This window comes from Arachis ipaensis, chromosome B06 (genome assembly GCF_000816755.2).
Source record: "Arachis ipaensis cultivar K30076 chromosome B06, Araip1.1, whole genome shotgun sequence".
Taxonomy (NCBI): domain Eukaryota; kingdom Viridiplantae; phylum Streptophyta; class Magnoliopsida; order Fabales; family Fabaceae; genus Arachis; species Arachis ipaensis.
This window is the reverse complement of record NC_029790.2, coordinates 101,047,458-101,064,914: the sequence shown is the minus strand read 5'-3', so window position 1 is coordinate 101,064,914 and position 17,457 is coordinate 101,047,458. Positions and strand designations below refer to the sequence as shown.

Sequence of the window (17,457 nt, the reverse complement as noted above, 5' to 3'; positions counted from 1 at the left end):
TTACAACAAAATAAATACACAACCTAACTAAAATTTAAAATTTACATAAATACGTAATGTTATAGTACTTTACTTTTATTCTATTAGTACCAAATGTAAATAACATCACTTTAGAGAGAAAGGATTGCCTGCAAACTGCAATGTATGTGTCTACAACTTTTTCATTCTATTTTTAACAAATAAATGAAGAGATAAAGTCACACACTTGTCTAACTTGAGTGAGTTGGAGGCCACTCTTGTGTGTCAGGCATATGAGCACGAGTGTTAGCGGCTGGCGGCAGATACTAGAGATTCCCATTCTCATCAACACAAACCTTTTCGTCTCAAAATCATAGTCTTCAAAATATTAAATATTAATGTATTATATAAAATGGTATTGTACTTTATCATATGTATGACTGCGTCCATGAGGTGTATGAGTCCCATGGTTATACGAAATTTGAAGGTAAGTGTGATTGATGCAATGATGCTTCATAGTTTTTTAGGGAGGGAAAAAGACATATAATTCAGTTCTTGGATAATGTTATGATACATCTGATTAAATTTAATTAAGTATTATTAAAATAATCATTGTTTACCTAACTCTCCCCTATTAATATTATTTGTTAAAGTTGACTCACTATTTCATTTAAAATTAATTTCTAAATTTTTCTTTGAAAACAAATCACTAATAGCGATGAAAATAAAAAAGGTTTAATTACTCTGTTGGTTCCTATAGTTTCACCAAATTTTTAATTAGGTCCCTATACTTTTTTTCCTTTCAATTGGGTCCCCACACTGCTTTTAATTTTATAATTACATCCTTTTCATGTTAAAAATGTTAAAATTAACATAATATTTTTACCAAAATACATGCGGTCAAAAATTTAATCGAGTTTTTAATTATAAATACCTTCAATTTGCGAAGAAATGTTCAGTTAACTCTAATATTTTTTACACTAGGAAGGACTTAATTACAAAATTAAAACAGTGTAGGGACTCAATTGAAAGGAAAAAAAGTATAGGGACCTAATTAAAAATTTGGTGAAAGTATAGGGACTAACAGAGTAATTAAACCAATAAAAAATTATTGTTAGAAACAGGAGACTATTTGTGTATTATTGAATATATTCAAGTTGTTTGAAATGATACAATATAGAAGGGTATTTATAGGTGCTAAGAAAATCGTAATAATAAAGACGTAATATTCTATAATAAATATTCAGATATACTAAATAATTCTAATTGATCCTAATTGATCCTAATTATATTCTAACAATCGTAAATTTAAAACAATGAAGTGGTGATGATCATGGTTCTGAAAACCGGACCGGACCGGCCGGTTCAACCAGAAAAATCGGGAACCGATTACCTAGCCGGTCCGGGTAACCTCAAAAAACCGAATAGCAAAGAACCGATGGAAAAACCGGTCGAACCGGCAATTAACCGGTGAACCGGAAGAACCGTCTGGTTTTTTGGTGGTTCAGTGGTTTGGAAATTCAGAAGCCAAACGACGTCGTTTTGGCTATTTAAAAAAAAAAAAAAAGAAACTGGCGTACGCGTTAACCAACCTAACTCTAATCACTAATCAATCAGCCACCCACCAATCACCCAAGCTCCCAGCCTCCTCCCCTTTCTTCCCCCCTCATCCACCAAGGCCACCATTGCCACCGCCCACCAAGCTCCAGATTCCAGCAGCGCTCCTCATTCGCCACCCAGCAACGCTCCTCAGCAGCCGCGACCACCACCGCGTTGAGCCCGCCTCCTCGTCGCCGAACCTCGACGAGCTCGCCGAGCCCGCCTCTCATTCGCCGGTAAGACTGATTTTCTTGTCTTCTTGATTTTGAACATGCTTCCTTCTAGCTCGCCTGTTCTGTTTGAAAAAAAAAATAACAGGACATCTGAGTTAAAAAAAATAACATATAAATCCAGTTAAATATGCTCTATGCTGCCTGAATATGTTCTGATCTTAATTTTTGTTTTTGATTCTCTATGCTGCCTGTTCTGTTTGCTGATTCTGTTTGTTGGTTCATGAATATGCTCTATGCTTCTGTTTGCTCTATGCTCTACCATTCTGTTTGCTTCTGCTTTTTGTTGCTTCTGAATGAAAATAGTTTTAAATTTTTATTTTACCTGAATCAGTTGATTTCTGTGACTGTCAAGCTGCATGAAGTTGATCTATGCTGCCTGTTCTGTTTGCTGGAAATAGTTTTTTATTCTCTATGCTGCCTGTTCTGTTTGCTGCTTCATTATTTTCATGGTTTTTTGAAGTTGATTTCTTGTCTTTGATTTTCTGATTGTTATAGATGGAACAATCACAAAGTAACTCACAGCCACAAGATAATGCTGCTCAAAATTCTCAAACTGGTTCATCTAGAGGTAAATCTGATCCAGCTTGGCAGTATTTTACAGTGAAGTATGACAAAAATAACAAGGCTCAATATACATGTATTTTCTGCTTGAATACTTACAATGGAGGGGGGATATATAGAATGAAATATCATCTTGCAAAAATCGCTGGACAAATTAAAGTTTGTAACAAAGTAACTGAAGATGTTGAGCTTCAATTCAAAAGGCTTTTGGAGGAAAACAAAAAAAAAAATAAGGCAGAAAAAAGAAAATTTACATCTGATTGTTATGATGTGGAAAGTGAAAGAGAAGCGGAAGAAGAGGGTGAAGCGCCTAATCTTGTACAACCTCCGGCTCCTGCAACAATGGGAGACAAAGGAAAGAGAAGAGCGATTGCTGCTACTCCAATTGGAAGTTATTTTAAGGAAAGGACTACGCCAGGCTCTCAACCAGCTTTGAAAAGTGTCTTGGCCAGTAAACAAGTTAAACACAAGGTTAAGTTGGGGCTTGCAAGATGGATCATTGATGCACGGATTCCATTCAATGCAATTCAATCGCCTTACTTTCAACCTGCCTTGGACGGCGTTGCTGCAATTGGACCTGGTTTCAAGGGACCGTCGTATGACGAAATGAGAGTTCATTTGCTGGCCGATCTTAAGAAGGAGTGTCAGTTGCTTGTTGAAGGTTATAGGAGCTCCTGGAAAAGGACTGGTTGTACACTGATGGCAGATGGCTGGACTGATCAAAGGCAGCGTACGTTAATTAATTTTCTAGTTTATTGTCCTGCTGGTATGTCATTTGTTAAGTCTGTTGATGATTCTGATATGATAAAAACTGCCGATACCTTGTTTAAATTGTTTGCTGAGGTTATTTAGTGGGTTGGGTCTAGTAACATTGTGCATGTGGTTACTGATAATGCTGCGAATTATGTATCTGCTGGAAAACTCATTCATGAAAAGTATCCAAACATTTTTTGGTCTCCTTGTGCTCCTTGTGCTATCAATCTTATCTTAAAAGACATAGCAAGTCTTCCTCACATAGCTGACCTTGCCTCTCGTGCTTCAAAAGTGACTGTCTTTGTTTACAATCATATGATTTTCTTGTCATGGCTTAGAAAAATAAAAGAGTGGAAAGAAATTGTTCGACCAGGAGTAACACGTTTTGCTACTGTTTTCATTACTTTGAAAAGTATATATGATTATAAAGAAGACTTGCAATCATTGGTGATTGACAAATATTTCACTTCTCATAAATTATCCAAGAGTGTCAATGGGAAGATGGTTAGTTCAATTATCTTGGATAGTAAGTTTTGGGAGGATTGTTTTACTACTGTTATGTTTGTTGGTCCTCTAATTAAGTTATTGAGGCTTGTTGATGCTTATGAGAAACCTTCTCTGGGTATCGTGTATGCGGGCATGCAAAGAGCCAAAATTAATATCAAGACAATGTTTAGAAATAGGAAATCTGCATACACACCTTGTACAAGTATCTTGAAAATGCGGTGGGATAAGCATTTGAAGCGTGACCTCCATGCAGCAGCATACTTTTTGAATCCAGATTACTTCTATAGCGAGGGGTTTGTTGAAAAGGCAAATATCTTGAGGTCTTTGCTTGATTTATTTGATATTGAAACTCTTTGCGATGACTCGGTTGCCGCAATGCAAGAGATACAATTGTATCGAGATCGAAAAGGAAGTTTTGGAAGAGAAAGTGCATTGAAAGCAATTAAGAGACTTGAACCTGGTAAGTATTTATATTTCTATGTTCAATTTACTTTGAATTTTTTTTAAATATTGAATGAGAATTGATGGTTGAATTTTATATTTTGGTAGGTGAATGGTGGAGGCTACACGGTGGGAGTGCTCCTAACTTGCAAAAAATGGCAATTCGTCTTCTTCATCAAACATCTTCATCATCCGGCTGCGAGAGGAACTGGAGCCTCTTTGAACAAATCCATTCAAAGAGGAGGAACCGATTAGAGCATCAAAGGCTAAGTGACATTGTTTATGTCACTTATAATCTACGCCTTCAATCTAGAATGCATCGCAAGAAGAAGAATTATGATCCAATTGACATTCAAAGCATTAACACAGTAGATTTTTGGGTAATGCCGGATGAAGATGATCCTGAATTTACTAATGGAGACATCGAAGGCATTGAAAATTTAATTTATACGGATAATGCTATGCCTTCATATCCTACAGGTTATTGAAATAGCAAAACTTGTTTCATTTCCTCTCAATATCTGATGTAAAATTCTAACTTTAATTTTTTCTTGGTTTTCTATTTTATTTTATTAGATGGAGGAGATGTGGAACTTGATGTGGATTTTCCTAATGTTGCTGATTCTTCAAATACAGCTTCTTTTGGTGGTACTTCTGATGATGGTGGCTTTGGATTACCTGTTTATGATGGAGATGTTGGAACACTTAATGATAATTATGATTTTTGATGAGTTGCACCTTTGATTAGTTAAAAACTTGCTAGTAATTGTATCTTTTGAATGTAGAACATTATGGGTTTGTCATTATGTACGTTTTATTTTTTGTTTAGTTATAAACTTTGATGTTTGAAGTTGTTTGTGAACCTCTAATATTAAGTAATGGATAATTTATTATGTGAAATATTAAATTTTATTAAGTTAGAAATTATTGAATTTATATACTTAAGATTATTTTAAGTTTTTTAATAATTTTATTTAATATTTAATTAAACCGATTGAACCCCGGTCGAACCAGTAAACCATTGAACTAGTGACCTCACCGGTTTATTGACCGGTCTGGATTCTCCTATGGTGCCGGCGTATCCGTGTCGGACACAAATCCGACACCGACATTCGACGGATACTTCAAACGAGCGTATCAGTAACGTGTTTTTTTTGCGGTGCAGAATTTTAGTGAAGCTGTCACGAATCCGAACGAGTTCGACCCGATTTTGTGGTTTTATGGCCCAATTAACCGATTTTTTTTTTCATTTTAAAATATTTTAAAATAAAAACAAATCAAAATTTAAATTTAAAAATAAAATAATTAATAGAAGCAGAGTTGATGACAACAGTCCAAATCTGAGTGAGGTTTCGTATTTATCTTTAGATGAACCAAACATAGAAGCTGTGGTATTTGCGGATGATGGATTTGGAGGAGAAGAAATTGATACATTTTTTGTTAGCGAGATGGCAAAAATAGATTAAAATTTTTTATTTTTTAAATAATCATTTAATAAAATTTAATAGTTCATCTAATACACATAAAATAGTTGGGCTGATTTTAGCCATACCCTCACACATGTAGCTTAATGTATGTATCTGGTATGAATCTTTCTTTATCGAATTAACAGGGGGTTTACAAAAGTTAGACAACTTAAATGGGCATGTCTACTCTTTGAATCCATTGACCCACTCATCTTTCTTAATTTATACCTTCGGGTTATTCAAATGCCAATAACTAGGCTTCTTATCAAACAATACTTCACACATTTAATGGGTACTGTAAATTTATTTTAATTAGGTACATCTACATCGTAGCATAAAATAAAATAAAATGTTTAAAAAATAATAAAAAATCAGTCTAAATTAAAGTAGTTTAAAATTATTTTATTTTGCGTTTTTTAATTATGGCTTACTTTTATCCTGGTCTTTTTCTTTTTCATTGACATTTTTAATTACCGCTTATCTTTATCCATGTTTTTCTCTCATTTGTTGACATTTTTTTCTTTTTTTTGGGGGGCTTGGATGCACCTGCCTATGAGTCTTTAAATTTAAGGAACAAATGTCATTGTATAATTTTTCCTATGCATTCATGAGTAAGAGGAATTACCGTCATTTTCAATAATCGTCTTTATACATAGTCTCTTGCTTGTAGATATTGTGACAAATTTCCTAAGTTAGGGGTTTAGAGACAATGGAATAAGGTTAGGATAGGAGCTTGGAGATAGTGGGTTTTTATTGGGATAGAGGTTTAGAAGAGAATGGATCCTTGATGATAGGTCAAACATGGGTTCGGAATTTTTTTTTAATAAAAGAATCATTTCGTTGCAAGTATAGTCCAAACCGACAATTTATTCTTACATTAAAATTTAATTTTGTTTATCATAGATGCAAACCAATAAAAATACCGAGAGTATTAGATTTCATGTCGTCTCTCAAAGGAATTGCAGTAAGATATGCATGTTATCGGTTATGAGATTTATGAGGTAGTTTGCAGATAAGAAGACAATAATCTAAATAACAAGAAATTAAAGCAAACAACTAAAGATAACAAATACTAAAGAGGCATTCATGGTAAGGATTAAGAATTAAGGTCTTCTATCCTAATCATTAATTATAACATAATAATTACCAATAGTTAAGCATATTACATTATCTCCAAATTGGGAGAAGATCAATTAAGCCTAGTTAACCCCAATCCATAAGTAGTATCAATGAAAACAAGATTAACTAACAACTCTAGATCACCAATTTAAGTTAGGTGTTAATGACTCAAGATTATCTAATTTCTCTTTCCAAGCTAAGAATGCTAAAAAAAACTACTCTAAAACTAAGCCAACCATTTTATCAAACACTTGGTATGCATAAAAAGAAAAGCATATTAAATTGCAATAATAATGAAATCTACTACTACCAAATGCAAGAAAATAACAACAATAACTCAAACAAGCATTAAAAGAACATAAAACATAAAATTGCATTAAAGGAAATTGAAATTAACAATAGTGTTTATAAACTAAAAAGTGGCACAAATAAAGAATTAACAAGATAAACTAAGAAAATTAAGGCAATAGAATAAGGAAAAGTAAAAGAAACTAGATCCAAACAAGAATTAAAGCCTAAATCTAAGAGGAAATTAAACTAAAAACCCTAAATTCCGGAGAGAAGAGGGAACTTTTCTCTCTAGAAAATGACCTAAAGCATAGTTACTAAGTTACACTAATTGCTCCCTCCTTGTTCCTTCATGAATTTGACCTCAAATACTTTAAAAATGAGTTGGATTTGGACTTGGATGAGTTCAGAAATCGCTAGCCATGATTTCTTTAATTGAGTCACGTGATGCATGTCATGCGTACTCACCATATTGCGATTTTCCAGGTTACGCGTATGCGCAAGGTCACGCATACGCGCCACATGACAGATTTCCAAAACTTCATTTCTTCATGAATTCTCCACTTTACATGTTTTTTTTTCACTCTTCGATCCCATCTTTGCCTTCTAAGCCTGAAATCACTGAGCAAGCACTTCAAGGTATCGAGTGGAATTAAAGTGAATTAAATTTAGCAATTTAAGAGCCTAAAAAGCATGTTTTAATCTTAAGCACAATTTAGGAGAAATTCTCAAAATCATGCTATTTCATTGAATAAACGTGAGATAAGTTGATAAAATTCACTAAATTCAACACAAGATAAATCCTAAAATTGTTTATCAACCTCTCCACACTTAAACAATAGCATGTCCTAATGGTAAACTCAAGAAAGACAAGAAAGGGGTATCAACATTTATTCAATGTAAACTATCTAAATGCAACATATCTACATGCATGCAACTACTTGGTCAAAATAAATCAATTCCCAAGAAAATATGTATAAACATAAGGGCTAAAGTAATCACAATCAAATCAAATCCACAATTGAATTGAATTATTAAAAAGAATTTAACAACTTGCACACTACTAGATAATTGACTTTTACTAACATTTAAAAAATGTTACCAAATCATATTAAAATGTTAGCTATGTATATTAGTAACATTTTAACAAATGTTAAATATACCCTATGTTACTAAATAGTTTCACTAATATTTTTCTAAAGATTTAATAACATTTAATAAAAATATTACAATAGATCTTCTATAGTAATATTATGAGAAATGTTACAATAGACATTTCTTAGTAACACTTAAAAAATGTTACGATAGATATATTTTGTAACACTTAGAAAAATGTTATCATAGATATTTTTTGTAACACTTAAAAAATGTTACAATAGATATTTTATATAACATTTAGAAAAATGTTACCATAGATATTTTTTGTAACACTTCAAAAAATATTACCATAGATATTTTTTGTAACACTTAAAAAATGTTACAAAAGATCTTTAATAACATTTTTTTAGTTATATTATACTATTTTTTATTTTTTATTTTATATTATATATAATATAAATATACTAAAATTAATTACTACAACATGAAATATTTCATTAAATTCATAAATTCACAAAATAAAATTTTTATAGCCACTTTCATTAATCAATAATCATTGTACAAATTTTCTTTATGATGTAAATAAAATGGAAAAAGAAAAAATACTTATAACACTTAAACTTTATAAACATTCCATATAAAAAAGAAAAGAAAAAATATACTATATACATAAAGAACTTAGTCCTTATACTAATCCTAGAAAAATGTATTTATCCGTTTGACTAGCTCATCGCTGTGATGACTTATTACTATTCCCTCAAACCAGTCAACCAAGTTCACCTGATGCACATCAAACAAAAAATTTGTACACTTGCCTGCAATGTTAGACCAATAAATGAACTGGCAAAAATATTTAAATCATAAGTAAAAAGGGCACAGCAGAAATGCACTTGCCTTCACTTTCACTCCAATGTACTTTTCTACTCTACCCTCTGGGTTTGCTTTACGAGGACCATCTTCATCATCCTCGTCATCATCGTGACCACCATCCTAAGGGAAAGGAATGGATACAAAATATCAGTTACAATAACCAAAAAAGAAAAAAATAACTTCAATTGAGATAGTTCACTTCTCACAAATTTCACATAAAAAATTGATAATCAAGCACCGAACAAGAGAAAGTAAGAAATCACTTTGAGATAAAAGCATGATCCTATATAACACGCTAGAAAGCAAGATCCTTTCACAAACCAGATAAAGATTTAACAATCACAAACCTTCTTCTTCATCATAACCAGATGACCATGACCCCTCGGTACGAGTTCAGAAAACACTTCTCGAAAATGCCTAGCAACACCTTTGAAAGTGCGCTCTATTGATTCATCCTTCCGTTGATCAAGTACAGATATTAGCTCTCTAATTTTCTGCAATTACTCAATACCAGTGACAGAGAACTAAAATAATTTAGTGATGCTGTATAGACCAGTGTCAAAAAAAAAATGCAAAAGCTGGGTTTGGATGTTTCACATTCAAAATGAACCTTAGTACTGGAATACAACTCCCATAAGAAAATAAAAGCAGTCAAAAATATAAAAAGGGAAAAAATTTATTTCATATATATGCAAGTGGTTAACAACACCTTTTTCATGGACAAATCAAAATATCACCACCATTTTCAGGGAGAAATAAAAATATCAACAATCAGATGCCATGAAAGATCAGTTGTACCAAATCTTTCAGATGCTATAGTGCAGAACAGGAACTAGCAATGTATATCAAGCATTTAGCTGTCAGGTAATCACCCACCTTAATGTGAATTATAAAGAACCATTTCAACCAAAAGGCCAGACAATTACCTCATCTCCTGCATCAAGTTCAGCTTGCCTTTTCTGAAGTTCCTCTCGTTGTTCTGTAAAATTTATATACCGGTCAAGCGCTTTCTTGTTTACATGACTGAACTGCTGCAGTTGATCATGGCACCTGTGCAACGCTTTATGCAATTCTTTGATATTCCTCCTTTTGTACCTAAGAAGGTGCAATAAAGTTAGCTAAAACAAAACTATAGAAATAATGACAAACTGCAAGGAAATAACCTATGACTGTAACATCACATATCTTCTGCATTATTTAAAATATGGCAGATTTCTTGATCATTTAAAAGAAAATTAAAAAAATAAAATAAAAACTTTATTTATGTCCCAAAATTGAAATAAAAAAGAAATGATCATCAAGAAAAGCCTTACGTCTCAAATGCATCTGATGTCAATGGGCCAGTTCCCTTATTTTCTTTGTATATTCCTCTTCTTTAGCAGAATATATATTTTTTTACTCACCTTAAGTACATTGCATTTCTCAGTAACAAAATAATGAAGAATTAATCACAATATTTTTTCTCTTAAAAGTTTAAAGATCTTTTTGGTATGAGAAACATACCAGGGCATTCAACAACTTCTTTACTAAACCCATACCTATTGAACAATGTACCCAGCCAACACAAAAATCAGATCTAGTATTGCACAGCCATTCAAAAGACACTTAAATGTATGTATCACACAAATATACAATTATTGAGGAGGTAGAACAAGATCGAGAGATTCAGAGAACTGAGATATTGAGGAGGCAGAGCGAAATTGAAAAATTCAGAGCACTGAGAATGAGACTGAGAGTGATGGTGGATTCGATTTCAGAGTACTAAGAATTTTTTTTATTTATGAAATTAGGAATAGGTGACAGTTTTTGTAAACTTTTTATAAAAATTAAACTCATTTACTAACATTTTATTAAAAATGTTACTTAATATTTAATTTTATTATAATTACTAACATTTTAATAAATGTTAAAAGATAAATGTTACTAAATGTGTGAAATGTAGTAGTGGCAAGAAGGAGATGATAATCGGTAAAAACATAGAATTGAGCAATCGAATCCTCACCGGATGTGTATAAGCTCTAATCGCTCAAGTGTATAGGGTTGATTCTCTCAATTCTCTTCTAATCTTGTTTTCTAAGATTTGTTTTTCATCTAACAATCAACAATTATTCAATGCATACATACAAACATCATGAGGGCTTTTCAAGGGTTGTAACGAAGCTAGGATAAAGGTAAGGATGCATATGGTCAAGTGAGATTGAAATTTGAATCTTTGATTAACTTAAACTTCCAACCTAACCTATGACAACCTATTTAACTCTAATGCAAAACTAGCTACCCGTTATTCACTTTTTCACACATTAATGTATTCTTTTTAATTCACATCCCATATGCATTGTTCTTATTAATTTTCTTGGAGCATTTTATCTCTCCTTTTTATTGTTTTCTTTTTCCCTTTTTCTTTTTTTCTCTTCTTTTTATATTTTTTTCATTCCATTTTTTTCAATAACATAATATATACAAAATGATTAATGCATATGGTTTGACATTCAATGCATGAGTATGTACCCAAACTTCCAAGATTTTTAATGAAAACTCAAAAATACACTTTTATCTCAACCAATATTCCCAAACTTTTCACACTTAAATGATACACACTCTCACTAGCCTAAGCTAATCAAAGATCCAAATTAAGGACATTTATTATTTTTCACTTAGGGATAGTGATGTGCTAAAATTAAGAACAACATGGATTAAACAGGCCCAAAAATAGTTAACAAATGTGGATAAAAGGGTAAGGCTATTTGGATAGTGAGGTCAAATAAAATAAAGGCTTCAATCGTATAAATGCATTCATACACAAAATATAATGGACATAAAAAATTAAACAAATCAAATATTATAATCATAGAGAGAGAATAACACACAAGAAGAAAAATAGTGGTTATATGATATAACCACACATTAAAAGTTCAAAACTCATATGGTTGTGTGTTCTTGGCTCAAAAACATGTTCCACATTATATAATTCAAGCAAGTTTCAATGAAAAATTATTTTAATGGTAAATTCCTTGAAAAATTTTATTATTTTGACTAAGCTTATTATATATATGCAAACCAAGAAAATGCAACTAAAAATTCTAAAAGACCTAGTAATAAAAGAAAAATAAATGAAATGTGAAAGTGTTTAGATTAGAAATTTTTCACCCAAAAATCGATTGATTGGTCGGATGACTTCCCCACACATAAAAGTTTGCACCGTCCTCGGTGCATTCGAAGATGAGCAAGAGGGTACAGTGACTACACGGATTGCCACTTTCAACTGGTGGATCAACCAGCTGCTGTATGTTCTTTCTTCTGCTTCCCTTTTTGCTAATGGTGAATCATCCTGCAAGATAGAAAACAGGATAGTAAGATGAGTAAATGCAAAAGAAAGGAAGTATAGATTGTTGGAATGAGGTGATGATCATTAAAATGGAGTGAGTGAATCAGTGCATGACATGGATGAAAATAAGTGTGTGAATTTGATGGGTGAAAATTAGATTTCCACACAAACTCACCGGCAAGTGTACCGGGTCGCATCAAGTAGTAATAACTCACAAGAGTGAGGTCGATCCCACAGGAATTGATGGATCAAGTAACTTTAGTGAGTGATCAGTCTAGTCAAGCAGACAATGGTGAATTGAATGAAATTAAACTAATAGAGAGTGAATTGCAAGAATTATAAATTACAGAAAGTAAATTTGACAGAATCTTAAAGAGCAAGGAATGTAAATTGCAGTAAATGTAAAGGAAATTGCGTGCTGGAAAATTAAATAAAGCAGTAAATCAGAACTTAGAGCAATTACAGAAAATTAAACTTGCATGAAAGTAAATTAGAAGCAATAGGAACAGAAAGTTAAAATTGCAGGAAAGGAAATTGTAGCAGAGGATTTAAATTGCATAAACTGAATTCAATATAATTGAAATGTAAAAGTGTATCAACTATGCTAAGCTCTCTGGAGTTTCTAATCCTCCAAGAGAGATCTGGAGTCTCTAATCCTCCAGCCTGAGCTTCCTATTCTAATCCTACTCCTACTGTGCGCTCCTTCTTTCCTAACAGAACTAAAGCCTTTTTATAGGCATTTCTAAATTACAAATGAAATTCAAAATGGAAAACGAATTATAATTAAATGCAAAATTCCTATTCTAGATGATCCTTTTGCCTTTGAGTGATGTCAATTGGGCTCTGCTTGCTTTGAATTTCACTTGGGCTTGGAATCAGATAAATTGAGCAGAAGTGATGCTTCCAGGAGAGCGTAGCGTTCATTAAGTGAGCGGAACGCTTTTTCACCCACGCGTACGCGTCCTCTGTGCGTGCGCGTACTTTTTGCATTTTCTCCCATCGACGCGTACGCGTGACCTTCAAAAATTAGACTTCTGACGCATAAGCGTGCCATATGCCTGCACGTCCATATAGTGTTCACTTTGTGAACGTAGCGCTCGCTTTGACAACGCTGTCCCACGCGTATGCATCACCTATGCGTACGCGTGGTCTTCCAAAGTTGCACTTTCGACGCGTGCGCGTCAAGCACGCGTGCGCGTCGTGTGCAAAACTTTGCCTCCAAATTTTAACTTGCCCGAAAACGCTCAGTAAGTAAACGTAGCGCTTTCTTTGCAAATGAGCGCTCTCTTTGCTTTTTTTTTTCATGGGCCGCGCTTTTAAAAGCGTGGCCTAAGACATCAAAGTGTGCTCCAGCTTCAAAGTGTGCCCCATAATTCCTCTTTTCTCCTTTTTAGCTTATTTTGTGCTTTTTGCTTCTTTTTCTTCTTATTTCCTTCAAAGTTTATAAAATCAAAAGATCAAAGAAATATACCATTTAAGCACAAAAGCATTCAATATTTAAGCACTAATCATCACTTTCTTATATGAAAAAGCATTGAAAAACATGACATGATTGACATGTCATCACAATACCAAACTTAAACCTTGCTTGTCCCCAGGCAAGAAAAGAATCATGCAATAAAGATTGACAATCCAAGGTAAGAAGAATAGCAACTCAATGTTCATGGTTGGCTAGCTTTTCTATGCATGCTACAATCACAAAAGAGATGTAAATGATTGATGCTTCTATCTAGCTCATTTTATGAAATCTTTTTCTTTATATTTCTTCCTTGAAACAAGCTTTTGATTTTCTTATTAGCTTCTTCTTTTGGGTGCTTTGCCCCATGAGTTGATAACAAAGCTACGACTCTAAATGCTTTGTTTTTAAGTATTACCACTTGATACATAAGCACCACAAGCATTTAATTAGAGGACTTCCTTAAGCTCATTTGTTTATTTTCTTGACTCTCTAATCATTGATGCTCAGAGCCTTGAGCTTTGAGGAAGTGCTTTTGCACTTGAGCCTAGCCTTGACTCTAAGTGTTTTGTTTTCAAGCTTTTTGCTTGATACATAAACACCACAAGTATTTAACAATTGAATTGTCATTGGTACTCAGAGCCTTCAGCTTTCTCATTCTTTCCCTTTTGCTTTTCTTGCCTTTATTTGTAATTTTTTTCAAGGTTTTCATGATTTCAAAAATTTCATAAAATGTCCTAGATGAAAACTTCAATTAAATAAAATCTAATGCAATTGAGCAACAATTAACTATATTAGCCTTCCAATACTTATATGCCCATGCTAAGTTCTTCTTTAATGACCTTGTTTGTTTATGATCATGATGCTTTATTGCTTTTGAACTCACAAAATTCAAGTTGGTAGTTATAATGTCACACCAAGATGTTAAAAATTAGTAATCAAACTATGCTTATTCATAACACACATGCATACAGAGAAGATAAGGACAATCATGCAATTTACAGTGCTGGAAGTAAGTAGGGGGAGAAAGGAGCATTACCATCTTGTAGTTCATCTTCCTTGTTGTTGTCCTTTTCCTCCTATTCTTCCCATTCCCCTGCCAACTCAGAATGCTTGCTCATCCTCAAGCAACAATTAGAACAATGGTGGTGGGGTCTAAAATGGACCATGAAGTCTTACACAATAAAATGTTAGTAATACATGTGTTTAAGCAAGCAAAATTAAAGATAACAATCAAAGCACAGGAAACAGAGACATTGTGATTGCAAACATAAGAGGGTGTGCATGATACATTGCATAAAAAATATGTGGCACACCAAACTTAGTGTGACACTTTCACTTGGAATTGATGCAAGTATCCAGTATGGATTAGAAATAAATTTTGTTGCATAGCAACACCAAACTTAGAATGCAACCATATGTCAATTTATTTAAACTAAAACTAAACAAAGGGAACTGTTATATGTTAAATACAATCACCAAGCGAATAATCTGTCATGAATAGGGAATTCTTGGTGAGGTATTAACAAAAACAGTTAATGAAAGAAAGCATTAAAAACAGGGAAATGACTAAAACAAAGAGAAAACTAAAATTGTCTAACTAAAAGAAATATAACACTGCAAAGGCATTATGATTATGCAGACAAGTGGTGTTGCTGAATAAATTGCATAGAAAATAAGTGGCACACCAAACTTAGAATCTTAGTGTGACAATTTCATTTTTGATTTGATGCAATCATCCAGAAGGATTGAAAACAAATTGTTACAAGGCAACACCAAACTTAGAGTGTAATCATATGCCAATTTATTGAAATTAAACGAAGCAAACAGAGAAAGTAAACAAAGCAAAGAAATGAAATGTTACCTACGGTTGGGTTGCCTCCCAACAAGCGCTCTTTTAGTGTCATTAGCTTGACATGTTGTTCTTCATTTTCTTCCTCTTCTTCCAGTTTGTTAAGAGAAATGACCTCAAGGGGGGAGAAGATTCAGCTATTGTCCTTGTTTTGGTCTCTCCTCAGCAAGCTTCCTTTTGTATGTTGCTTGTTTGAGCTTGCTTGCTGGATCAGGGGTAGGATTGTTTGCAGTTGACCTTTTCTTGAATGTTGTCATTGGTATCTTGGTCACAATCCTCTTCTCGGTGCTCTTGTTAGTTTCCTTCACTCCTTGGATATCAAGACATGGTTGCTGTGTGATTGTTGGAGCTTTATCTTCATCAAAAGCCTTTTGAATTGGTGGTTCAATGAGCCCTTCTTCTGTGCAACTTTCTGCTTCACTTGAGTTTGGACTTTCTTGATTGTCTTTCTCACTTTCTTGTTTCTCTACTTCCTTTTTTGTACTCAACATTTGACGTAATAGCACTTTCATGGAGGAGGTTTGTTGTTCTTCCCAAGATTTCTTCATCTTCTCTTTATATTTTTCAATCACAGATTCAAGTGTTGAGAATCTTTGGTTTAGGAAAGTTTGTGGGGGTTGTGAGTTTTTATGTTCCCTTGTCATCTCAAGTGGCTTCTGTAGATATGCATTTTCAATTTCAAATACCTCCACCACCTCATTCTTCATTGAAATTTTGCTTGACACAGGTGCCTCTTCTTCTTGCTCTTCCACTTCCTCCTTCACATCCACCAACTGGTCTTCATCTTCCTTGCTCAGCAGTTCTAAGTTTCTCCTCATTTGCTCTAAGTACCCATCCATCTTCTTGAAGAGGATCTCTTGCTCTTTCCAGGATTGTTCTTGTCTTTCCAATAATTCTCTGGACTTTTGAAGGGGATCCTCAGCTACTAGCTCAAAAGATGAAGGTTGAGAGAAATTTTGTGGATATAGATGTGTTATGGTGAGGTTGTTTTAAGTGTTATGGAATGAATCTTGTGGGTTGTGGAATGAATTTTGTGGTTGGTGAAATGAGTCGTATGGATCTTGGAGGGAATTTTGTGTTGAGGCATAGTCAAATGATGAAGAATTTTCAAATGAGGAACTGGGAGGTGAAGTTGGACAAGTTTGCATAAATGAATTGAAGGTTTGCTCAAGTGATGATGGCTCTTGATAAGTGGAGTATGAACTGTCAAATGCTCTCTGATTTTGGTCCTCCCAACCACAACTTAAATCATTGTTGAATTCATCACAGTATGTATCATTTTGTGGCATTGGGGAACAATCTTGCATGAATTTATTGAAAGAACACTCTAGTGATGATGTTTCTTGATGAACAAAGTATGGATCATCAAGATTCCTTTGATTTTGCCCCTCCCAGTCACAATATGAGTGGTTGTTATAGCAGTACGAGTCATCTTGTGGCTCTGGAAGGTGTTCATACTCTTTCATTCCTTGTTGATACTCCCATCCACCATTAGTATAATGACCTGAATCATTTTGTGGTGGTGGGAAATATCCTATATGATTCTCTTGCTCAGCTTGTGGTTCTGAAGCATATCTCTATTGATTGGAGTGCTCAGAATTTGTATTTTCTTGGTGATATTCCCAGCCACCATTAGAATAGTCAATTGGTGATGGTGGGTAATATACCATAAAATTTGTTTGATCACAAGATGAGTTGAAGTCCATTTGAATTTTGTGACACACAGCACCAATGAAATTTGAGATTCATGTCACAAAGAAGAATTTCTTAGTGAGGCAATAACTCAAACACCTTGGTATCAACTTAAAACAGAAAATTAAAAGAATAAAAACAAAGAAAATGCTTAATCTAGACTTCTCACCCACTTAATCATTGTCGATCTATATCAATCCCCGGCAACGGCGCCAAAAACTTGATGGGTGGAAATTAGA

General features: G+C 33.6%; 2 protein-coding genes across 4 annotated transcripts; one reads left to right on the top strand and one right to left on the bottom strand.

Moving 5' to 3' along the window:
- On the top strand, positions 1,292-4,908 carry LOC107647152. The gene is made up of 5 exons (XM_021105580.1): positions 1,292-1,364; positions 1,576-1,793; positions 2,286-2,466; positions 4,284-4,532; positions 4,629-4,908. Exons 1-5 carry the CDS (start codon positions 1,292-1,294, stop codon positions 4,778-4,780), a joined length of 873 nt encoding a protein of 290 aa, XP_020961239.1. The 3' UTR covers positions 4,781-4,908.
- On the bottom strand, positions 8,548-10,508 carry LOC107604733 (structural maintenance of chromosomes protein 3-like). Of its 3 annotated transcripts, none has more exons than XM_021104665.1 (5): positions 10,397-10,419; positions 9,820-9,988; positions 9,241-9,387; positions 8,918-9,013; positions 8,548-8,838 (listed from the first exon to the last, which is right to left on the bottom strand). In XM_021104665.1, exons 1-5 carry the CDS (start codon positions 10,402-10,404, stop codon positions 8,800-8,802), a joined length of 459 nt encoding a protein of 152 aa, XP_020960324.1. In that variant the 5' UTR covers positions 10,405-10,419; the 3' UTR covers positions 8,548-8,799. The 3 variants fall into 3 exon arrangements, 2 of the variants coding, with proteins under 2 accessions (XP_020960324.1, XP_020960323.1); XM_021104664.1 differs by having other exon boundaries at positions 8,548-8,803; XR_001612360.2 differs by having other exon boundaries at positions 8,580-9,013; positions 10,207-10,508.